Below are 27,070 nucleotides of genomic sequence, written 5' to 3' on the forward strand. Positions count from 1 at the left end.
TTGTGTGCAGGTGAATATAGCAATTCATTCTGATTCGGAGGTTTTGCTAGCAGCTAATTCTTCGGTCATATTGTTGAATAACTACTCATATCTAAACTGATATTTGTTAATCAGGCAGATTATTGACCATACGTATGGATTAAGGGACACTAGAATACTGACATACGCACACTATTACGTATATGCGTATATATTGCATATATACACGTGTGTACGTATGTTAATGTATATAATTTCGCATTTTCATTGGTATAATAATGATAAATTGTTCTTGAATCAAGTTCGTGGATGTTAGAATTCTTTTTATAAGGTACTTTTTTTTCGACTGCTTGATGCTCCCTTGATATCTAATTAGATCTAATCTCAATTTCTTCCCCTTTTTATTGGTATATATATATATATATATATATATATATATATATATATATATATATATATATATATTATTCATTTGTGAATTTTATTCGTCTGATTATTGTATGTCTGTCAGACCCTCGGCAACATTGCTTGTTATTTTTTTTTGCTCTCTCTCTCTCTCTCTCTCTCTCTCTCTCTCTCTCTCTCTCTCTCTCTCTCAACTAACGCTTTTCATTTCGTTCCCGAGAGATGATTTCCTGAAGCCAACCTGCTTATTATAAATGAATGCAGCTGTTTAGACCACGCTCGCATTAATCCTCCTCAATATTGTTCGTTGTGAAATGAAATATCCTGGAATCTTGCAGGAGCCGCCAGGACGCCCGAGGCAGCCATATTTCAAGAGGGTGTAATCGCTGTCCGAAATCTAGTGTGACACGGGTGACGTTGAACTCAACTTACAGTGTAAAATGAAGACCCACTTGTTGGCATCATCGCTGTAGTGACTGGACTGGACTCGCATTGTGATGCCATACACCGCTGTATTTTCCGTATAATGTTTATCGTTCAAACCATATGATTTTGGTGCAATTTTATTTTTGTGCTTTACGTTGAAGTAAAGAATAATGAAGTTGATTGATGAAAATAATTCATTATATTGTGACAATGTCGCTTAGTTAAAGTTATCTTAGCGGAGGAGATTCAACTTCAGTCGCGATTCCAGGACTACGAGACGGAGAGAGAGAGAGAGAGAGAGAGTGAGTAGGTTTGAAACTCGAGAGATTCATCCAGTCAGTCTGGAGTAAGACAGTGTGAGAGTAAGGTCTGTGACCGTGGCCTCTCTGCCACACATAATGCCATCTTCAATGCCCACCGTATCTTGCCCGAACTACAGTGCTATGGATTACTGCTACAAGGATGGATATGGTGTACAGTGATTAATTTGTGTCTTTGGATAGTGATTCAGACAATTAATAAATGATTCATGTTGCACATGGTTTTAGTATTTTCGTTCAGTGTTGTAGTCTCAAAAGTTGTTTTGTTGCAAGCATGAGGTGGGTGCGGTTACTCTTGTTTGTAGTGGGTGTGATTGTACCCGTGTTAGGATTTGTTGTGATCGTGCCCGATACCACCCCCGTCGGAGGACAGGTGTTCTTGGGTTTCATGGAAGGGCCTTCCCGCTACAAGTTAGACTCCCGAAAAACGGCAAATTACGTCCATAGGTTTTTCCACGTGAATGAAGACACGGGTTTGGTGACTGTGAAGCGCCCTTTGGATTGTTCAGGGAGTTTCTACACAAATCCCGTGACTCTGTGGATAGAGGCGTGGGCCGATAGGACAGGCGTGCCCTTGGACTACGCTACCATTCCTCTCCGCATAGTGATAACCGGGGAGGTGTGCCAACATCACGCTGCCGTGCTGGAGAGAGAAGTGTCATCCTGGATAGACGTTGCCGCCCTATCCCTCCCCCTCCCAGATCCCAACCCCTCAGATCCCGATAGGCTCTGCCTACGTAAATCTCAGGTCATCCTCCGGGTGCCGCCACTCCTGCCCAGGTCATTGCACTCTTGCAAATACGATTTTACGCATGTTTCTGACCACCGCCTTGCAGTGGAGACTCATGGGGGTGACCTGATCAGCCTCATTAATACTTGCCTCATTGGAGTGACCCGAATTAAATTGGGTCTTAGGATGACCTGCCCTGGCCTCGCCTCCCCTTACGACCATGACCTTATATTGGTTCTCCATAGCGTGGCTAGTTCTGGAGACGAAGGTCAAATCCGCCGTATCAGGAGACAGATGCAGACGGCGGCGCCCTACTTCGAGCGGACGCAGGAGGTGGCCCATGTCGTTGAGGAGGCAGACAAGGGCACGCCCGTGACCACCATGACTGCCACGGACCCCGAGGGTGCCCCTCTGACCTATTCTTTCGAAGCTATATTGGATGCTAGATCGCAAAGGATGTTTGAAATCGACCCCTCCTCGGGTTTAGTGTCGACCACCACACGTCTAGATCGAGAGTTGGTCCACGTCCACTACTTTCGGGTGAAGGCCGTCGACAAAGCGTCGTCGCCCCCCAGGTCGGCGACGACCACCTTGCAGATCAACGTCGACGATGCCAACGACCACGAACCCATCTTCGAGAGGGAGGAGTACGACACCTCCGTCAGGGAGTCGACGAGCGTCGGATCGACCGTCCTTACGGTTCGTGCCACAGATCAAGACACCGGACCTAACGCCGAGATGCGGTACACGATTCTAAACCCGACGGGGGCCAACGACGCCTTCAGACTCGACCCTAAGTCGGGAGAACTAACGACGAGGCTGCCCCTCGACAGGGAGAAGCACGCTCGGTATTCCCTCTCCATCCAGGCGGAAGACCAAGGTCCGACGCAGCACAGGAAGACGGCGACGGCACAAATAACCATCAATGTCCTGGACGAAAATGACAATTACCCGCAGTTCAGCGAGAGGACCTACACGGTGGAGGTGCCAGAGGACATCAGTACCGCCGCCTCCCCCGTCATCGCTCATGTGCAGGCCAGCGACCACGACAGCGGTAAAAACGGGAAGGTCCGTTACGCCATCATTGGGGGTAATACCGCCGGACACTTCACCGTCGACGGAATGACTGGAGAAGTGCGAGTATCGGCGCCCTTGGACCACGAAAATATTGGGAATTATCGCCTCGTCATCCGAGCCCAGGACGGAGGATCCCCGCCGAGATCCAACACCACGCAGCTCTTGGTCAATGTCAGGGACGTCAATGACAATTCCCCCAGATTCTACACTCCCTTCTTCCAAGAGACCGTCCAAGAAAACGTCCCCATAGGATACTCCATCGTCCGCGTTCAAGCCTTCGACAACGACGCTGGGGACAACTCCCTCCTGACGTATAACGTAGAAGGCGGAGGGGAAAACCTGCCCATCGAGGTGGAGGAGTCGACAGGCTGGGTCATTACGAAAAGGGACTTGGACAGAGAAGAGAATCATCATTACACATTTACCGTAGTTGCGAGGGACCACGGAGATCCTCCCCAGTCGGCCTCCGCTACGGTCATCCTTCAGATTCAGGATCAGAACGATAATAACCCCGTGTTCGAACCCAAACTTTACGAAGTGGCCGTGAGTGAGAGTGACTACCCTGGTACTCCAGTGGTTACGGTCACTGCTACTGACAAGGACGAGAATCCACGTCTCCATTATGCCATCACTTCCGGAAATGAGCGTCGCAAATTCTCTGTAACTGCCCAGAATGGCAGGGGTCTGGTGACCCTCGCTCAGCCCTTAGATTACAAGCAAGATAGGAAGTACATTCTCACTGTAACGGCTACTGACGCAGGAGGCCTCTTCGACACGGCCACAGTTTACATTAACGTTAGCGATGCCAACACTTTTCCTCCTCAATTCGAAAATACGCCGTATTCAGCCACCGTCTTTGAGGACGCCCCCGAAGGAAGCACCGTCATTATGGTGGCGGCGTCTGACGGCGACACCGGAGAGAACGCCCGCATTACATATTCCCTGAGTGGGGAATCAGTCCCCGAGTTTGTCATTCATCCCAGCACAGGTGCCATTACGACGACCATGCCCCTGGACAGAGAAATGAAGGGAGGCTTCCTCCTGACGGTGACAGCCAGAGACAACGGCACGCCCCCTCTGTCGGACACGACCGACGTCGAGATAACTGTCGTCGATGTTAACGATAATGCCCCGGTTTTCAACGAGTCCGTCTATAGGGCGTCGGTTCCGGAGGACGCCTCAGTAGGCACTTCCATCTCCCAAATGATTGCCAACGACGCCGATGCTGGCCTCAACGGGAGAGTCAGATACTCCTTCGAAGGGGGAAATGACGGGAACGGAGCTTTCACCCTTGACCCTACATCAGGAATCGTGCGAACGGTGAGGGTTCTCGACAGGGAGACGGTCGCCCAGTACAGCCTGGTGGCCCTTGCCATAGATCAAGGTTCTCCAGAAAGGTCCTCTTCTGTCACGATGTTGGTCGACGTCGAAGACATAAACGACAACCCGCCGATGTTCGACACAGACAAGATCCAGCTGTACGTCCTCGAGAATACTGCGAAGGGTGCAATCATAGGGGAAATCCGGGCGAAGGACCCTGACGCTGGGCGCAACGCCGAGATCCAATACAGCATCATCGGAGGCCCTGATGCGGAGAGCTTCACAATGGTTGCCCATCCCAGAGAAGGGCGGGCTGAGTTGGTCACGCGTGTAGACTTGGATTACGAATCTCCCAAGAAGAAGTATAAGTTGAATGTAAGGGCGACTTCTTCACCCTTGCGCTCTGACATCGCCGTCGTGGTGAATGTCATGGACCACAATGACAACGCCCCCGTGCTCTCGGACTTCAGGGTGATCTTCAACAACTTCATTAATCACTTCCCCGTGGGACCCATTGGCAGGGTCCCGGCCATGGATGCTGATGTCACTTCTCAGGTAATGTGGATGAATATGTGGATGTATTAGAGAGAGAGATTATTATATTATTTAATAAATTTATTACGCCCAAAAACGTCAAACAAACTTACATATTGGCAGTTACATACAGTACATCAGAAATCAACAGAAAAAAAAATTACAGCATTGAATCATCAGTATATCAGTTACAAAAGAGAGAGAGAGAGAGAGAGAGAGAGAGAGAGAGAGAGAGAGAGAATTGTGCTTGTGTATATGCTGTAAAGAGAGAAAATTAACTTCTTGCGGGTTGATTCATTCCAAGCGCTGATTAGATTAAGATTATTTCTTTAATCACATATGGACAATCACAGAACCATCTCATTTTTTAATACACCAACGTCAGGTTATTCGTGCACGAACAGCTGTTATGGAACATGACATTAGGGTTCTGTTTCCGTTATTATTTTAATATGTCAAAATTTGGTAAAATTGTTCTCACCTCATTCTCACGGTTTTATCTATCCAAAATTGGTTTCTTCGTTTGTTCAAGTACTGTATATTTGCGTGTTTCATTCTTGGGTATCTTTCCTTTATACGCAAATATAAAAAAGTTTACAAGTATACAGTAACCGTATTTGCTTGTATTTACTCACTTATATAAGGGACATTTCAGAAGAGTGCTTCGTAATAGCAAAGTGTCTAAAATTATATATTTTCATATGATCTGCTATTTTGTTTTCATCATAACAATTGAAATTATTTCCAAATTAGTCAACGTAGTATGTAGTCGCAACTACATCAGGAGAGACAAGAATGAAGTAATTTATACGTCTTTTGTTGGTGGCTACGCTTAAAGGTCTAAAGGCCGCTCATGCATGACAGAGGCAATGGTCTTACATACCCCGAGTTCAATAAATCCGATTTAGACGAGAGTTTTTTCCTTCTTTCCCTCCTGTGTTTTTCTAAGTAGTGCAAATATAGCAATTATACTTTTTTGGTGCTGTTACATTTCCATAATAGGCTCATGGAATGGGGTGTTTATTTAGTGAGCTTAATTCTCTCTCTCTCTCTCTCTCTCTCTCTCTCTCTCTCTCTCTCTCTCTCTCTCTCTCTCATAATTACTATTTGTATCAGCCAATTGGTGATCGATAGCAGATTCCGTTGAGATAACTTTTATGTAGAGAGAACATTTCAGCTGAGGAGAGGAGAGAGGAGGGAGAGAGAGAGAGGAGGAGATAGAATATCATCTCAACAACAAATCCCTTATCGATCAGCAGTAAGCCTAAAGGAACATTCATGTCGATATACCTACAGTTTGTCATTGCCAGAATGCCCAAGATTGGATTCGTAAAGAAAAGACAACTCAAGACAGATTCATACATTTTAAACGTCTGCATTTACAGTTTTTAATGTTATTTTAATTTTTAGGATTATTGAATCTCGTAACGTTCGAAAAATAAGGCACTCATGCTTTTTCGTTGACATTGTCACCTCGAATGTTGAATCGATGACTTATTATTCTGCTTTTCAACCTCTCTCTCTCTCTCTCTCTCTCTCTCTCTCTCTCCTCCTCTCTCTCTCTCTCTCTCTCTCTCTCAACTGAAGAGAGTCATTTAGACCCAGTGTACGGACATAACAAGATAACTTTATAGACGGACCAAATAGGCACGTCCCTACAATCGAAGGAGTCGTAGGTGAGGTAACTTCGTTGGTGGTACGAAGAAGATGTCAGGTGGAGAGGATAATTACTGGGTTTGTGTCCCTTCTCTCCCTCCCCATCCTCTGCCTTCCTTCGTCGTCTCTGGCGGGGATACATCTCCGTCGTCTTCTGGTTATCCCCCGCCCTTCCGTGCCCCTTTTCCAGTGGGGGTTCTTTTCTAATTTCTTCATTGGTATTTGTTTGTTTTACATCATATGTTTTATTTGACAGGTCTTTCTAAAACAAAGTTGCAATGTGAAAAAGGTCTCATAATTGACAAGTCCAACTCTAGATATTTGTTTTGTTTAAATATAACTAATTTTAAATAATAGGCCTACCCAAAATTGTTTTATTATTACACGTTTTATTTTTATTGCTGGGCCTACTCAATATAGATGTCTTTTAAAAAAATGCTAAGTTGGATTTTGTTTATCTGTAAATTTGTCGAAGTTACTTGTTCGTTTATTGCGTCAATTAGTTTGATAGATTTGCCTAATTTACACATTTTGTTTCTATTGTTGTTTGAAAATTAAATTATTGAGTTGATGAACGTTTATCTCAGATATTTTAACCGTGCAGTCATGACTGTAAAATCTCTCTAATGCACGACTGAGTTCCAGGTGTTCATTAAGGACTTTGATGACCTGCTGTGTGGTGGTTTTAAATGAGAAAATGTTCAAGAACGTCCTTCAATGAAAAGTGGCAGCCACTATATATATATATATATATATATATATATATATATATATATATATATATATATATATATATATATATATAATTACTGCCAGAATAGTATATATTTTGTTAATTTAAATGTGCTTGATATTTGAAATTGTTGCTATATATACAACAAAAACAAATGCAGCCGTTTCTGGTTCACTGCAGGTCAAAGGCCTCATACTTGTACTTATTCGTGTCTGGGGTTTGGTCAGTTTTCACCACCATGCTGGTCACTGCAGTTGGTAATGGTATGGAACTGGTCTGATCGCTCAGAGCAAACCAACCTAGTATGGGTGGCCCGACATGTACAGCTTTGCTGATCATGACGATACTCAGACTTTCATTGCGTTAAGTTATCTTCATCTAGAAAGGGACATACATACGCCATGACAGAAAAACGTGAATGTCTTTGATATAGGATGCTGATAGGTCAGTCCTCCAAATGATTATAACAGAGTTGTTTCAACATAGAATTGTCATCGAGTTGCCTCGTGCCCATATGTCTTTGGTAAAGTGTGCATGCCGATTATCTGCAAGTCTTAAGTGCGCTTGCAGATGGTCTGGTAAAGTGTGTATGTCGGCTATCCGGTAAAATGCGCTTGCCGAACTTCATCTGCCATATCGCAGCGATCACGTATAAACAAATTTCTCTCCAACAAATCCTGTTAAGTTTGAGTCGGACAACAATGGCATCACACCTATTGGAGTTGAGCTGTCTGCTGCTCCTTTTACGAAATAAGACATTTCGCCAACAAAGGCCTCTTCCCCCCCCCCCCACGTAATGCTACCTGTGAGAAGGGGGAAGGAGGATGGCCAAGCGATGTTAACGTTTCCATCTTCTGCCCACCGTAACGAAACAGTCATTTTGTAACGCCCCCATCACAACCCCCTACTCCCTAACCTGAACTACTCCATCTTCGCTCCTTCCACACTTTCCCTCCTCCTTGCTGTTTCCTAAACTTAAACCATCAAGTGAGAGAGAGAGAGAGAGAGAGAGAGAGAGAGAGAGAGAGAGAGAGAGAGAGAGAGAGAGAGAGAGAGAGAGAGAGATGGCGTTTTGGAAAAACGCTTACGTGAGACATGCAATGTCACTAATCATACAATCCTTTCTTACTTTCAAATTAAACCACAGTTACTTTTTAATATGAAATTCAGTCAACTGTTACTGGATTATAGCCTCGGTAAATTTAATATATTGATAAATATATATAACTCAGTATTTCAGATCTGCATTGTTTAATATTCTTCCCATGTCGTAACGATTTTGCACTGCATCTTTTTGAACGTTTCCAGCTCTTTTTGTTAAGCGAATTTCCACCGTGGATATTTACTGGCCATTAATCTTCAAGCGAGACGTTGATGTAGCGACCGTCACTTTGACGTTTGCGAGTTTACCCCCCTTTTTGGAACAGTTGTCAATATACGTTTTTATTTATTTCCCCCCTTTGGTACGGAGTATCGGTAGGTTAAAGGGTTATATGTTTGCTTGTCAGCGGGATTTTTAGGTTGGATATATATATATATATATATATATATATATATATATATATATATATAATATATATATATATCTCAGCTGTAACTAGTTCGCTGCAGGACAAAGACCTTAGATATGTCTTTCCACCGCATTTGGTTATTGTGTTTTTATGCCAATCTTGTACTTGTAAATTTTCTTAGTTCGTCCACCATCGTCTTATCTTCTTTTCCCGGCTTGGTTTGCAATCTACTGTATAGGGAACCATTCTGTTATTCTTAATGTCTACCTATTATCTGTCCTCAGAGAATGTCCAGCCAACGACCATTTCTTTTCTTATATATTGCTAGAATATATATATATATATATATATATATATATATATATATATATATATATATATATATATATATATATATATATATATACTGCATTTTTTTCGCGTCAAATTTTTCAACATCTAGTATATCGAAATTTTTGCTCAATGTCTAAATATTGCGTAAAATTTGTTATCGTTAATAGACACCACTACAGTATATATATGATTAATATGAGTCACGTCTAAATCTTCGCAAGACATTTAGAACCAACTCAGTGTGATCAAGAAGTTGATAGTATAAAATTTTGATTGTCATAAAAGATTTAATTTGACTGAAATAAAATCATTTATATCAAATCATTCTCTTTAATAAGTACTTTGTTCTGTTAAGATTAGACAATATATTGCAAATTCATTAAAATGTTTTATTATCTGTAACAAACTATATACAATAGTATCATTTATATAGAACTGAGATGAACATTTATTTGTGTACATTTGAGAGATTTACGTAACTAAATAAAGCTCTTCTCTGTTGAAAAAGGTCATCTTGGACCGTTTTCCGTCACCTCCAAGTTTAGTGACTGTGAACGAAACTTCCTCCCCGACGGTTGAGTGAGTAACGTCTACATTGGCTTTGCTCCGCCTCGGGTCAAAACCTTTCCTGTAGTACTACGCTACATTATTACAGCTAATTCAACAGTGACTCTTGTTACTGGTCGTATTCCTGTATTTTCTGGGTCATGTCTTTCCTTGCGGATTATTCAAATTAGAATGCTATTGCTTTTTAACGTCATGGAAGAGTTTATGAGTGTTTTTTTTTTCCTTTTTTACTTATGCTATAAAGCGGTGCAGATAGTCCCACCCAGGTAGGCAGTCGAGGGTGGTCTGAACCACGGCAACACAGGGATGAGACATGCCAGGTAGAAATGGACCTGTAAATGCCCGGAAATATTCATTATATGAGTAGTATGAATTTGAATCTTTTAAAAATCCACATTGCTTTTTGTGAAGTAAAGTTTATATATTAACTCGAATAGAACCATTCAGTTTAGGTCCTTAGGAGAATATAGCACATGCTTTTTTCTTCTATCTTAAAGTCCAATTATTTTGTTCTTTGTCCTTAAAGAAGTAATTATCCTTTGGGTTTTAAGTGCAAGGTAAAGACGTCTTAATTCTCGTTGTATGTGAGGAGTTAGAAGAGAGAGAGAGAGAGAGAGAGAGAGAGAGGTGGGGGGTTTAGAGGTGGGGTAGCTGGAAAAGAAAACTTCAAGCCCCTGTTGTCTTCCTAAGCGCGTCTCTTTCCCAACATTTAATTAAGCTATTATTTCTCAGGATGCCCTTTTCTTGGTTGAATGTGTAATATTATATATATAATATATATTATATATATATAATATATATATATATATATATATATATATATATATATATATATATATATATGGATAAATATCAACACAACATCGTGTTCAAATAGAAATAAATTTCTACCTCATACTTGGGATCGAACGCTAGCCCCTTCTAACGAAAGAGAGAGAGAGAGAGAGAGAGAGAGAGAGAGAGAGAAAATTTCTCTCTCTCTCTCTCTCTCTCTCTCTCTCTCTCTCTCTCTCTCTCTTCCTATGGAAATTTTATGAAGACCCTTTCCACCTTAGAACAGTTTCAAGTAGTTAATTATGAGAGGGACGAATGATGCAGCCGAGAAATAGAGGGAAGGCTTATGAAATATTCCTGTTTGAACCCGACATCAGACGCTAGACTAAAAAGGGGCCGAATTCTTCATTTAAGCTGCAACCGTCGTAGAATGTTTAAATAAATTTAGCTCAGAAGATGTTCTATGCTGCTCTATGATCTCTCCCCCCCCCCTACTCATCAGTGTCCCCTCTGCCCAACCCCTACTCCCCACCTTCTATCATTTCCTCTGACTCCTCTGAAGTTTCTATTTTTTTTTGTATACATTTTTATGGTTCTAGGAATTATAGTGAATTGTAATAAATTATTGCTAAGGATATATCTACCAGTTTGGATGTAGTAGTTTTTGTTGAATATAGGTCTAGGAATTAAGATGGAAATTTTCATTAAGGGGAAAACATTAGAAATTGGGATAAAAAAAAATAGTTTACTAAGGAACTTCTATGCTTTACGATGGAAAACTTTGTGTAGGGACGTAACCAAAGTCAACAAATTTGTATGGGAATTTTTTTTCTTTAATGGGATTGGTCTGAGAATTGTGGGAAAAATTTGTTTAACGTGTACATTGATGTATGGAAAAGTTTATATTTGGGTCTAAATCTTGATACTGGACTGGAAACCTGTGGAGAGTTATGTCTAAGAATAGGGATGGAGTATTTTGTGTACGGTGTAATGTTTTATCGAAAGATTTGCTTATCTAAAGAGATGTGAGTCTCATGGTGGGAATACGGGTGACAATTCGATAATTTTATTTTCTATATATATTTTTTTCCCAAAAGGCATCATGTTGAGTTTTGCAGTATTTACAGATTGTTGCAAAAATGTGAGTTATTAGCGAATTTGGAACTTCTCTGCGTAATCAACTGTGAAATACTTTTGGTTGAAAATTAGTTATGGAAAACATTTAAATGTTAATTCTCTGCCCTGTGCAGTTGAAGTTTGGAATTAAGATTTACTGTAAAATTATATTTATATCCGTTTGTTTAAAAATATTTTGTTTTCAAACAATATTTTCAGTTAGTACAACACAATTCTAAAATGTTTTTCGGCTTGTGTTTCAGCTAATTGAGTAGACTTTATGATAAACTCGCACCATTCTCTCTCTCTCTCTCTCTCTCTCTCTCTCTCTCTCTCTCTCTCTCTCTCTCTCTCTCTCTCTCTCTCCTACATTTCTTATCTAGTACAGCGTGGATATCAAATTGCAGCTCTTCCATTGTTTCTCAATCAATATTTTTTGTTTCGAGGATGTTCTTCCTTTAGGGGGAACCGTCGTTGTTTTGGGCTCAATCGACCGAGTGATCTTTAAAGTCTAGATATTGTACAAAGAAGCCTTTATTGTTTGAGTGCCCGTACGTGATGCTGTTTCCTTTGCAAAATAGAGGAAATGAGCTGACCTCGGCGTTTGTTTTGCAACGAGTTATTATTGGAAAGTCCTTTAGTGCTTAGCAAGATTTTATTTGAGAAAGAGGAGAGAGTGATTTTAACTGAAATTAGGGTAGTGATTGTGTTGAATAATGATGATGATATAATTAGGTTATATACGTTATGCATTTAGATAGATAGCGTAAGCTTCAAAACATCGTGGTATTTTATTTAACCAATTATATGCAATCGACTTATGGTTGGCCTTCATTAGCCAAGGGACCGAGATGGTTGTTAAGTTTAGACCTATAGCATTATATATAATTTGCTCTGGATAGAATTGCTAAAATTTATATTTATTTTAACCTATGGTAAATGTCGTAGCTCGTTTAGTATGGTCCCAGTTTTACGTTTTTACGCTGTAGCCTTTTCCCAAGAGTTAGTTTACTTCAGCCGCTTTTGGTTTAGTGAACGACAGTGCGTTACAGACTCGCATGTAATCTGTAAATCATGATTGGTTTTCTCACGTCGTGTCGTTTACTAAGGAACTTCTACGGAAGCGAAGGTTCTCTCTCTCTCTCTCTCTCTCTCTCTCTCTCTCTCTCCTGTAAGTAGAGAATTTTCCCTACATAATTCTCTTTTCGGACGTTATTTTGAACTCAGAACTTTGGTTGAGAGAGAGAGAGAGAGAGAGAGAGAGAGAGAGAGATCGTGCATTTGTGTTCCCTTCAACGTCCAGATGGGAAGGCTTCAGTCAAGTGTAACCTCGATACAACTGTGCCTATAGCGTGTTAGGTGTCAGATTTCAAAACCTCCCAAATAGTGCTGTCAATGGCCACATTGGGTGTCGGGTTACTCTTTGTTTTAATTTGAGATTAGGGGTGCGGTTTTCCGTCTTGTATTATACCACACCTGGTATCAAGATTTTAGGATGAACTGAATATTTTAATTCAATTTTTGTTTGGACGAATCTTTTGCTCCATATGGATTTATTATTATTATTATATTATTATTATTATTATTATTATTATTATTATTATTAGCTGAGCTATAACACTAATTGGAAAAACAAGATGCTATAATTTAAAGGGATCCAACAGGAAAAAATAGCCCAGCGAGGGAAGACAATAAGGAAATAAACAATATTAGAAATAATGAACACTTGAAATAAATAATTTTGAAAAACGTAATATCAAACAGATATTTCATATATAAACTATGAAAAAGACATATATCAGCCTGTTCATATATCTACCGATTCAGTTACCCGATTATGGTATCTCTTTGCGTTTCTTTGTTTTCGTTATTAACCATGAAGACTTCAAAATAATTTACTATTATAAGGCTTCTACCAAAATGCCGGGTAAATTGGGGTAGATTTTATTGTGTAAATCTCATGACGCTGAGTCTTTTCTAGGCCTAACTTCACTTCCTAAAAGAATTAAGACAATTGTATCGTTCTGTAGAAAACGCTTAAGCGTTTATAAAGATAAAACAATTGTCAGCATAAGCCTAACTCTAGCCAAGACTTATCGAGAGGGACTATCTCTCTCTCTCTCTCTCTCTCTCTCTCTCTCTCTCTCTCTCTCTCAATGCAGCCTTACGATACGATAGTATGCAATTAGAATCAGCAATGATAACTATCGCATTGTTATTTCGTCTTCGTTCTTTCTCTTTCTGCACCCCAGATGCAACCTACAACAGCTAACTAACGGCCAGATACTTAATTTACATCTTAGTATTAGGCCTATCTGATGAGAGCCAAGTTTTATACAGCATATAGTATATATACAACAGCATATGCAGCCACTTCCAGTCCACAACAGGACAAAGGCCTCAGATTTGCCCATAGTTATGTTTGGGGTTTTGGCCATTTCCATCACCACGCTGGCCACTGCGGAATGGTGATGGTGGGAGACTTTAGTCTGATCGTTCATAGAAAACTATGCTAGTATACAGTAGGTGGCCCTGGCTACTACAACTTTGTTGATCCCGGCAATTGATAAACCTTTTCAGGAAGGTACGGTATCCCCACTCATAGAGGAACAGTGTTTATTTATATATATATATATATATATATATATATATATATATATATATATATATATATATATATATATCATCACCTCCTACGACCATTGGCGCAAAGGGCCACACACACACACACACACGCATATATATATATATATATATATATATATATATATATATATATATATATATATATATATATATGTGTGTGTGTGTGTGTGTGTGTGTGTGTGTGTGTGTGTGTGTGTAGAGAAAGAGAGGCAGCCAAACAGACGTCATGCTTTCAAGTTTGGCCAGATTATTTTTTTCCATTTCAGTTCTTCATTTATTTTGGGAGAAAGCTGACTTTGCTCAGCCTACACTAGGGTTAGAAGGTCAAGTGTACGTCGGCTCAGGTGACTGGAGCTTTTCCATTGAATGAAATTGCATTTTGGCCGCTTTTGACGTGGACTAGCCGTGCTACTTGAAAGCGGTCTAGGGCTAAAGCTGGGGATTATGTAACGGGTCATTATTCTGCAGTTGAGTTTTTATGTCTTGTTGAATTTGTGTTTGATTTTATAGGTAATTGGCCGGAAGATTATTTGGGTAAAGGGCGGGCGGCTATTTTTTTATATGCTTTTTGTTTTATTTTTTTTATTTGTTTTTATTCAACTTACAATGTATCTATATAAATGCTACCTGTTTATACACGCATATGGGCACACACACACACACATATATATATATATATATATATATATATATATATATATATATATATATATATATATGTGTGTGTGTGTGTGTGTGTGTGTGTGTGTGTGAGCATATTCATACGTGTAATAAATGTATGGATTAATGGTCTTTTTATTTTTAAATGTCAACCAATTGTATTTGATGATGACTTGTATGAGGTGTATAACCTAGTTCTTCTGTGGAGGAAATTTCATGGAGAGAGAGAGAGAGAGAGAGAGAGAGAGAGAGAGAGAGAGAGAGAGAGAGAGAGAGAGTTACAGAATGATGAATTACTTGCCAAAGGGTTAGATGATGAACGAGGGAGAGAAAGGCGGAGAACTGCCACAGGAGATTAGATATAGATGATAATACGACGGAGAGAGAGAGAGAGAGAGAGAGAGAGAGAGAGAGAGAGAGAGAGAGAGAGAGAGAGAGAGAGAGGAACATTTTAATTCTTTTTGAAATTAAAATGACTCTGTGACCCTTGGAAAAGAAAGGTCATCTAAGATCGAAGTTGAGAGAGGAATGCAATCGATCACTTCTGAATCTACGGGATTTGGGATGTGTTGTGAGAAATGAGTTTTCTCCTGGGCGGTGGGGGGGTGGGGGAGTCCGGATTACTCTATAGTTGGGTGGGGGGGATTAGTTACCTGTTTTGACCTGGGGATGCTGTTTTGGGCTATTGTTTTCAATTATATATATATATATATATATATATATATATATATATATATATATATATAGAGAGAGAGAGAGAGAGAGAGAGAGAGAGAGAGAGAGAGAGAGAGAGAGAGAGAGAGAGAGAGGCTATATCTATTATATAAATTATGGAAATAATATATATGTATATAAATTATGTAAATAAAATATATATAATATATATATATATATATATATATATATATATAGAGAGAGAGAGAGAGAGAGAGAGAGAGAGAGAGAGAGAGAGAGAGAGAGAGAGAGAGAGAGAGAGAGAGAGAATAATTCACTGATAAATCACTCAGCCTCCTCCCGTCTCACTGGGATTCGTAGAAATTATTACATTTCGTGAATGATGAAGTATAAAAGTTTGACCATTACGACGAGACCTAAGGATTTAAGAAAGGCAGGAAGAAAAGAGCGAGTGGGAATGGACGAAAATAGTTGGAAGTCGGTGATGGATGGACTTGACGCCGAAGGGAACTCGAATATGGAATGAAGGAATGAGAGATGGGAATCGATAATGGAGTGACTGGCAAAGACACCCTTGGAATGTGCTGGTTAGTTGAGTTGGAATCGAAAAGTATTGCACATAAGTAAAAATGTCGAGTTATTATTTATAAACCTTATATATATATATATATATATATATATATATATGTATATAAATATATATATATATATATATATATATATATATATATATATATATGTATATATATATATATATATATATATATATATATATACATATATATATATATATATATATATATATATATATATATATATATATATATATATATGTGTGTGTGTGTGTGTGTGTCTCTCGATATATATATATATATATATATATATATATATATATATATATATATATATATATATATATATATATATATATACAGTATATATATATATATATATATATATATATATATATATATATATATATATATATATATATATATATAATGTTACAAAGCTACAACCCTATTTGGATTAGCAGGATGCTACAAGCCCAAGGGCTCCAACAAGGAAAAATAGCCCAGTGAGGAAAAAGGGAATAAGGAAATATATGAACTACAGTATATATGATAAGTAATGAATGAAGAATATAAAATATCTTCATCAGTAACAACGTTAGAATAGATATGTTACATACAATAAAGACAGACTCGTGATACCCTGTTCAACATAAAAACATGCTCTGCAAGATTGAACTTTAAAAGTTCCACCGATTCAACTGCCTGATTAGGAAGAACCTTTCACAATCTAGTCCCAACTGGAATAAAACTTCCTTCTATAATACTGTAAGAATGTGAGCTATAGGTATAGAAAATTATTGGCTCTTTATCTTAAACGAATGTTCTATGTCTTTAAAGTATATATGTATTTTTTTTGGTATATAGATAGTTATATTTTGTGAATGTGCGTACCGTTATCAATACATCCACTATTATTGCCTAAATGTAACTTTTGTAAGGAATGCACAACTTCATAAGCTAAATGTTAATTAGAATAAGTAAAGACTTTCGATTATCAGTTGGGAGGGCAATGACCCCCGAACTTTGATCATTATGGAGGTCATTATATCTCCATAAAAGCGGTAATGAGCTACATAACTGTATAGGCTTAGGTTTGGCCCTGTCAAAATGTAAATGATGTTTTGAGGTAATTTGATATTGCCAGTTAAGAGATTTATGAAAGTATTATCAGTTGTCAGAGAATTGATACTTAGCCTAATTAGGCTGTTTTTTTAGAATCGGTATTAGGCCTAAACATTATAAAAAATGCATAGTATTTTAAGAAAACTTAGTTTTAATATTAGGCCTAATTATGATAGAAAACCAAGGGTGGTGTTTCAAGAAAAACTAGGTTCAATATTCTGCACAAGAATTTTAAAGACCATTGATGGTATTTAAAGAAAAATTAATATTTTGGTAATTATGGATTATATGAAGATTTAAATCTTTATTATTTTGTTTTTGTAGTTGTAAATTGCCTGAAAAGGGCTCTTGCAATATTGCAGCCCGTAATAAGATTTGTATAAGAAATTAATGGTTGACGTTATATGATATAGGATTGGGCTTAAGACAATTTATGATTAGGGATGAAAATAATTGACATTTATAGTTTAAGCTTTGTACATTTCGCAAATTATTACTTGAGGATAAGATATTTAACAACGCTTAAATAAGAAATTTAAGTAATTGATGGCAAACATAGGCAGTTTTCTCTCATTTGTGCTATATGTAGGCCTATTTACAACTTCTAAAATTATCTAATTAAAGATTAGCCTAAGCGTTGTTGTCTAAACTATTGTGATAATGATACGGAGTTTATGTATGCATTCACTGTGTATACGCTACTTTAATCTCTCTCTCTCTCTCTCTCTCTCTCTCTCTCTCTCTCTCTCTCTCTCTCTCTCTCTTCACATAGATCGTGGTTAATAAGTAACCATTTGGAAGGGGACGATAATGGAAACATTGTCAGGAAGACAATGGTGAATTACACCATTCTGAAGAGCTACCAATAATATACCATTCTCTCTCTCTCTCTCTCTCTCTCTCTCTCTCTCTCTCTCTCTCTCTCTCTCCAGTTCATTGGCTCTATGTTACGTATAGAGTAATATAACGCCCGGGTAATCGGAGATTTAATAATTTATGAAAGTGTTTGCTGGATTTAAGTATGACTTTATACTTCGAACCTCTATCACCCTTATTGTTCTCATCTATCTCTCTTTTTCTTCCCTCCCTCCTTTATTACTGTATATAGTTTCATCCTACGTTCATCATTATTAATCCCGTTACCTCTCCTTCCATGCCCAGCTCCTCCAATCTCATGAATTTCCTTCAAGTCAAGTCTTCTTTCTACCCCTTCATCAACCTTCCTCTTGTCTATCTCTACGGCATCTCTTGCCCCTCACCCCTTCTGCACATCAGCGACCATGGCGTCGACCACACGGAGACTCGGGTAATGGATTTTGATATTTAATAAGCTCGAAGACTTCTTTTGTCGGCGCATTTGGGTTTTATGAAAGCTAAGTAGTCGGGTTGCGGTCACGAGATCAGATTTCTCAGAGGTATGTCATAATTTGTCTAGAAGGGGCAGGTCATGCAGGGAAATGAGGAATTGATTAAAGAGGAGGAAATTAAATACTATTTTTCTGTTTGAAGATGCCTTCTGAATGTGGATTTTTAGCTTTCTTCCCTAATGTTTCTAATTTTCTTAGACATTTTTATTGAATATTCGAGGTGTAGATAAAGCTGTCTACTGTATGTTATGATACGTGTTATCTTCATTTCTGTAATCTGTGAAGCTACATTAAGTAATTAGGGTCTATGACGTTGCTACATCTAATTTTGTGCATGTGTATTTATGAGAGAGAGAGAGAGAGAGAGAGAGAGAGAGAGAGAGAGAGAGAGAGAGAGAGAGAGAGAGAGAGAGGTACCCCCTCACACGCTTACCTTAGAATTAGATCTCCATCTTTTTAGATCCTCGAGTATATTCCTTGTATTTAATAGCTTTGTGTAATATGAATATTGAAAGGATTATTAAAGCTGGTTCAGGTCATGAAAAGGCTAAACACTCCGTACTATGGCTTAGCGGCTTCTGGGGGAAAGATTATCCTTATTGTTAATTAATCATCTCTACTTACTACACTATAAGATAATGATAGCAATTGTGCCATAGGAGTTACAAATGATGATGATGTATATATATATATATATATATATATATATATATATATATATATATATAGTGTTGTGCATATGCGTATATGGTAATTTACCACTGTACATCCTGAAGGCTAAGTTTTACAGATTATACTTATTTTTATGGATACTTGGGCTCGCATCCTTGTGGAAATATTTGTTATAAAAAGCGTCTCGTTATGGGTTTCGGATTCTATGACAGAGTGAATTCGATATTAATTTAATAGTTTTCTGAAATTACACACACACATAGGTCTATATATATATATATATATATATATATATATATATATATATATATATATATATATATATATGCCGAATGATTCAACAAGTATAATCATCCTGCTACTGCTAATACCTTTTAATAGAATAAACAAAACAACTTACCTCTTTTTTTTTTCTGTTCTTTATTGTCAAAGAAGTCTGCTTTAACTTCCCCCTAAATTATTGCTCTTTTCATTCATTCCTTTGTCTTTCTTCCTTTCTTTCCTTCTCCTGTAATTGTTGCTTAGCCACACACTTATCATCTTTTCCACATCTGGCTTGTTCTCACCTCAATCTCCTCTCCAGTTTTCTTTCTTGGAGAGATTAGATCTCTCTCTCTCTCTCTCTCTCTCTCTCTCTCTCTCTCTCTCTCTCTCTCTCATTAAGTAGGATTTTCTCCGTAAAGGCGAAATCTTATGGCTTATGATTGAAAGTGGTATTAATGCAGCCCACTCTGTCTTTGGTAATTTTCTTATTTTAGTCGGCGGTTATTTTTCGTTTCCTAAAGTATTTTCTCTTTCTTTTACACCTTTCTTGAGTGAGAGAGAGAGAGAGAGAGAGAGAGAGAGAGAGAGAGATAAGATTTGCTTGGTGGTATTAACTCTGGTGTTGTAATACGATCATTTCCTGGGAAATTGGGTAATTAATAAAGATTGTGACTAAGAACACACGCACTTACTACTATATATATATATATATATATATATATATATATATATAATATATATATATATATATACACACAGTATATATGAGCAATCAGACTAAAGTCTTCCACCATCACCTATCCGTAGTGGCCTGCGTGGTGATGAGAATGGTCAAACCTCAAGCATGAATAAAGACGTCGAGGCCTGTGTCCTGCAGTGCACTAGAAACGAGATCATTCGTTGATGTGTATATATATGCAGTATATGCATTATATGTATGTGTGTATATTAATACTATTATTATCACTATTACTAGCTAAGCTATAACCCTAGTTGGAAAAGCAAGATGCTTTAAGCACAAGGGCTCCAACAGGGAAAAATAGCCCAGTGAGGACAGGAAATAAGGAAATAAATAAAAGATATGAGAAGTAATGAATAATTAAAATAACATATTTTAAAAGCATTAACAACATTTAAACATACTTCATATATAAACTATAAAAAGACTTAATGAAAGCCTGTTCAACATAAAAACATTTACTGCAAGTTTAAACTTTTGAAGTTCTACTAATTCAACTACCCGATTAGTAAGATCATTTCACAACTTGGTTACAGCTGGAATAAAACTTCTAGAGTACTGTGTACTATTGAGCGTAATGATGGGGGAAGGCCTGACTTTAATCAACTGTATGCCTAGTGTTATGAACAGGATGGAACTGTCCGGGAAGATGTGAATGTAAAGGATTTTCAGAATTATAAAAAAATCTTATGCAACAAGCATAATGAACTAATTGAACGATGGTGCCAGAGATTAATATCTAGACCAGGAATAAGAAATTTAATAGGCCGTACGTTCCTGTCCAACAAATTAAAATGAGAATCAGCAGCGGAAAACCAGACAAGTTTACAATACTCGAAACAAGGTAGAATGAGAGAATTAGAACACTTCCTCAGAATAGATTGATCACCGAAAATCTTGTGTGTGTGTGTGCGAGCGCGCGCGCCTTTGTGTGTATGCGTCTGTATTATGAATGTTACATAACTAAATTTTTAAGTACCATCCTCATATGATTATTTACTCTAACATGAACCACGTGTCCACCCACTAGTTATCAGTTGCCCCAGTCTAGGCCTATGAATGTTAATTAAGCCACGCCTGTATAATCGGCCTACTCCTTATTTAGCTTATCGTCTCATTATCGTTGTCTGGCCACAGAAAGTACGTGATTTTCTTATTAAACTTTCGTAATCCTAATAGGCCCATAACTTTTTTTATACCTATTATATGGGTGTTGAATGGTGTATACGCCTACTCGGGCCAGCAAAATTAAGTGAGTGGTTTTCGGCCGTTGTCGAATTTAGGCCTATTGGGCCGATTGCTTACGTTGTTTTGATAAGATGGATGTTGCCGGTGGCTACATCGTTCTGGTCTTTAGCCTGTTGGTAATAATCTTTTGAGTTGGTGTTTTGCGATCAAATAATCCATATATATATATATATATATATATATATATATATATATATATATATATATATATATATATATATATTGTCTTTTAGGCAAAGTGAGTGTGCTCCTGTGCAATTTAGAAATTTATTGCCTCAAGTACCTCATTAAGAGTCATCTTTCTATACTTGCAATTCGCCATTCAACGCTAACCAAATAACTCTACTCTTGCTGTTTCCTTCAAATCGCCATTTTCGTAGTTTATATTTATTTTTAAACATCTACCCTTTGTGCATTCTAGCCTCCCTCAGAAACCTCTTGATTGATACGCGATACGCCAGTGAAGGTCCCGTCTGGTAGACTCTCACAACGCCCTTGTGTATGATGTGGTCACGGACTAAGAGGAACAGTGGTGGTGGGTGGACTCCTCAGGGGGTGGTTAGGATTTGAGGGGAAGGGATGGTGATGTTAGCTGAAAGAAAATAAAGCTGTTGAGTTTTATAGTGCGGGGATCATTGCTTGATATTAACTTAATTTTAAGAAAGTAACTTAGAAAGTTAATTTGGAATTATTTCAGTCGTTTCTTGGTTATGGCAGCTTTTCCGCGAGTGGTATATCTATCTATCTATCTATCTGTATATATATATATATATATATATATATATATATATATATATATATATATATATATATATATATATATATATAACTATCGATCTACGTATCGGTCTAGTTATCTGAGACGCTAAGAAACAACCCTAAATAAGCTCTCAATATCTCTGGTCCCAACTGTTCCAACTCTAAATTCTGGCTTGATCTCATCAATATTCCTGGGAATTGTGCTATCCTATGCCCATTGGTTTCTCAGCTCTCCTTGTCCTTATTGTATCCAGCTGGGCAATACATCCTGTCCTGAAGAACCAATCTTTTCTCGAGAAATAGCCGTCCATCTTCTCCTTTATAGACCAATGAAGTCGTCAATAGACCTACTTCGTCTTCTGTAACTGTGTTTCGGATGTGAAGATATTTTTTTTTATGGAGAGAATCTTTTAATTCTCAGATATAGTAGGTATATTTGTATTTTTCATCACTAATCTGTATTTATGTGAGTTTTATCAGTTATTATTATTCATTGGAATGAGGATTGAATATATATATATATATATATATATATATATATATATATATATATATATATATATATATATATATATATATATATATATATATATTAGATGAGATCACGTTTTGTCATATGGGCGCAGACTCATGATGGCAAGAACTTTGTAAATAAATGTACAAGTATTTCTTTTATCAAAGTTACATGACTTGGGCATATTGAACTCAGCCGTCTTTTATATGAAAGAGGCCAAGTTTTGTAAAATGAAAGACAAGTAAAGGAATAAATTCATCATAAACCTTTGGGAAACTTCTGATCTACTGTTTTTCCAAATCTGTGAAGGCAAGATGTTTATTTAAGTGGGTACCGAAATGAAGTTGTGAAAGACAAAGTGTTTCTTTTTGTGGATATTTATGTTCTCGTGATTTGTTTGAACAACGATTGTTAGTGAAAATGAAGGATGTGCACGAAGAGTACTTGCTCTAAAGACCTTTGCGTGGTAATGTTTCGGCAGGTAGGCCTATACATTTGCTAATAAGCTAATGGGCTATTCCGTTTTCTTTTGTTTCAGCTGTAAACTGTTACCCTGTATTGTTTCGTAGGCATAATTTTAAAAATATGGAATAGAAGCCATTCTTTGTTTTATTTTTTTTATAAATGGTACATGTGTTTTCAGTTATACAACCCCAGTTTAGATGACAACATTGATTCCATCTCGCCATCTTGCTTTGATGAGTAATGCGTGTTTACTTAGAGAAACCGCCGAGTGTCGTGTGTTTGTGTTAGATCAATGAGGGCAGTGTCGCGTGTTCATTTGATTTGGCGTAGGTGATAGCAGATGAATATTTAAAATCCTTTGTCATTTAATATTCCCGTAATATCCTGCCTGACATTTAACCTAGGCCTAGCCTAATTGGCCACGTGTGATCTGTAGGGATATGCTCACACGAAAGGCTAGTTGTGGCCATATTATTATTATTATTATTATTATTATTATTATTATTATTATTATTATTATTATTATCTAAGCTACAACCCTAGTTGGAAAAGCAGGATCCTATAAGCCCAAGGGCTCCAATAGGAAAAATAACCCTATGTGGAAAGGAAACAAGAAGAGTAGCAATGAACAATAAACATTCCAAGAACAGTAACAACCTTAAAATACATCTGTCACATATAAACTATGAAAAGAAATTTGTCAGCCTGTTTAACACAAAATCATTCGCTGCAAGTTTATTTGGAATTTTATTAAAAACGTGTGTATTACGGAAATAATTTCACCTTTTAAAAATTTTCTTTATGTATTATATAACGTTTAATTTCACTTTTTAAAAATTTATTCATTATATATCGTAATGCTCTGACCTGACACTATAGATACCATATGGCCGGGATACCAAAGTCAACCAGGTGGTGCTGTTGTAGATATACATTTATTTTTGGAATATTACGAAATGGGAAAGTGGTTGACTCATCAAACAGTTATCGCTGTATCATTTTAAGTTCACTTAATGAAATTTAGCTGTCACATTGAAGAATATTAAGAGTAATTTTTTAAGTAACTATAGTAATAACGTACTTTGAGGATAAGACTAGACCGACTCGCATGGCATATGTTGATTTAGTTTATGGCGAAAGAAAGGAGATAGTGAAAATAAATTAAGGAAAGGGGAGAATGAACAGACCCTTCTGTTTTTTTTTTCTTTTATATCTCTGTTTACGCCAAAATATCTAGGATTTAAAATTAAACTTTTTCTCCGACACCTCTCTTCATCAAATACATTTCAGGGATAGTTCTAAATACCATTCGTGTCCGGAATGTCTCTGAGTCAGGCCGTATCGACTTGCTTGGTTTACTACGCAAAGGGCACAGAGCGACTGGCAGTGGGTTAAAGGGAAGGAGCCCCTCCCCCTCCTTCTCCTGCTCCCTTTCCCCTTCCTCCACCATCTCCCTTCCCTTTCCCCCTCTTTTCCCCCTCGCAGGTGAAGTTGTGCCTTAGATGACAGCCAAAGGGGGAGAGTCGTATTCAAGGCTCTCATATGATGGTCAAGGGATTACCTCAGATATTACCTCAAATTTAGAAAAATTACCTTAAATACTATAAAAAAATGATAGAACGCAAAACAATTATATCATGATTAACAAAATTTCTATTTTGTGAAAATCCTGAAAGATAAATTTTAGATACACAATGTTACTCTATAATCAAAAGATTATCTGATGAAAAAATTACCTTGGAAGTACCATTACTCTTGAAATTTCCGTAAATCAACCAAAATTACTCAATCAGAGGTACGTAATTACCTTGGAAATGAGAGCACTGGTCGTGTTAGCTAAGAAACATCGTGTTGTTTGTTTTATTTATACACACACACACACACACACATATATATATATATATATATATATATATATATATATATATATATATATATATATATATATAATCTGTCTTACAGTTTCATTTCTAAGCATGTCCTGCCATTTAACTCGAAATGTGTTCTGAGGGTTTTGTTCTCAAATCTACAAAATCTGTTGGATATTGGTTCGTTGTCATACCACGACTCATGTCAATACAGTAACACCGATCTCACTAAACTGATATATAGCCTCATTTTTATATACAATTTCAGGCGATTTGATTTCCAAAGTTTACTTAACCTAGCCAATGTCTGATTTGCTCTTTTTTTTCAATCTTTCATTAAACTTCAGTTTTAAAGACACTGTATTAGAGATCATAGTTCCTAAATATTTAAATGATTCCACATCATTATTTCTTTCTCCTTCCAGTGATATTTCATCTTCCATTGCACATTCTGTTCTCATCATCTCTGTCTTTCTTCTATTTATCTTGAGCCCAACCTCATGTGATATTTCATATCTTATTATATAAGTGTATATGTATGTGATTTTGGACACGAAGTCCAGATCGAAAAAAAAATATTCTTGCTAGAAGAGGCCAGAATATATTAAAATTCAGTTTTGTTTAAAAATATTTGAATGGAATAGAGTTGTTTCTTAAATGTAAGAGTTGTATTTTATCAACCTTTTCTGTAAACATAATTAACATGACAAAGACAGTTTTTATATAATAACAATAAATTACTAGTTAATAGAGCCTTAATTATATATCAAGCAGCCCCATTAAGATGCGATGATACGCGACATCGTTCATAATATATTAAAGTTAATTTTCCAAATTATTGTTTGCATTTGGCTCATTACTTATGTTAAGAATAAAATTCTACTTATGATATATTTCTGCGGGGTGGAAGTTTGGCTTATTAGAGCGCTGGGTTATTTCGGTGCCAAATTATGTAGTGTGGGGTGTAAGCTTGAGCGGAAAAACGGCAAAAGTTTTTAATTAAAAGCAAGCAACGTCTAATAATGTTTGATGGAAAAAAAAGTTTTTTAATGAAAAATTATTATAAAGGAAGTTTACCGTCATGTTTATTTGATGGGGTTTTCGGTGATGCTTTTGGTGCTATCATTTTTTTTTTCTGCGCACGCGCACACATTCAACGTTTTAACGTTAGTTCGCCATTTGCGAGGATGAACACACACACATACACATTTGAATTTGTAACACTAACATTCGTGATTTTAATCAATGTAAATATCAACCACAATGGCATTTAATACACGTGATTAAAATCATGAGTGCTATGATACACATTCATTGTAAATAACCACGTCTTGCAAACTTAATCATTTATCATGGTGGAGGAATAGATTCCTGAATTCCTCGGATATATATACAGTGGACTTTAAATGAACTTATATTTCTCTTGATAGTTCGACTGGTAAAGTCGTCCCTGCAGGCATTGTTTCGTCTCAGGGCATAAGTTCGAATCCTTGCGCACCCAGGAGCATTTATCGTAAATGAATTTCCAGTGGATATACATTCTCAAAGGTAGAATTCGGTATTAAATGCCATTGTGGCTGATATATATATATATATATATATATATATATATATATATATATATATATATATATATATGTGTGTGTGTGTGTGTGTGTGTGTGTGTGTGCATGTATATATAAAGACAGATAGATAGATGTACATTACTCTACTTACGCCTCTATCCTCTTCGGAGGGAATAACTGCACAAAGGTAAAATTTCTGAGTTTCATAGCATTATTTAACCGGTGAGGTTGCAGGCCCCATACCTTCTTTCTTAACATCTGCAAGTACTGATACCCCTTTGCAACTGAGTGAACTGGCGGTCGGTGGCATGGGCGCGATATACGACTTTTTGACATAAGCCAAAATGCTCAATAAGTAGAAAAACACTTAGAGTGCAGATCTCCGTCACAGCAGTTTATTTCTCGAAACCTGCTTGCCGTAGGGTTAATTCGGTCGACCTTTTGCTCGAC

General features: G+C 37.3%; 1 protein-coding gene across 1 annotated transcript in view; it reads left to right on the top strand.

Moving 5' to 3' along the window:
• The first annotated feature begins 1,164 nt into the window (after positions 1-1,164).
• stan (Protocadherin-like wing polarity protein stan) overlaps positions 1,165-27,070 on the top strand; it is a 334,705-nt gene continuing 308,799 nt past the window's right edge. Inside the window, 1 exon segment of the mRNA XM_068371172.1 lies at positions 1,165-4,812. Within this exon segment, the coding sequence (XP_068227273.1) occupies positions 1,333-4,812 (3,480 nt within the window). The 5' untranslated portion in view covers positions 1,165-1,332.

This window comes from Palaemon carinicauda, chromosome 3 (genome assembly GCF_036898095.1).
Source record: "Palaemon carinicauda isolate YSFRI2023 chromosome 3, ASM3689809v2, whole genome shotgun sequence".
Lineage (NCBI taxonomy): Eukaryota > Metazoa > Arthropoda > Malacostraca > Decapoda > Palaemonidae > Palaemon > Palaemon carinicauda.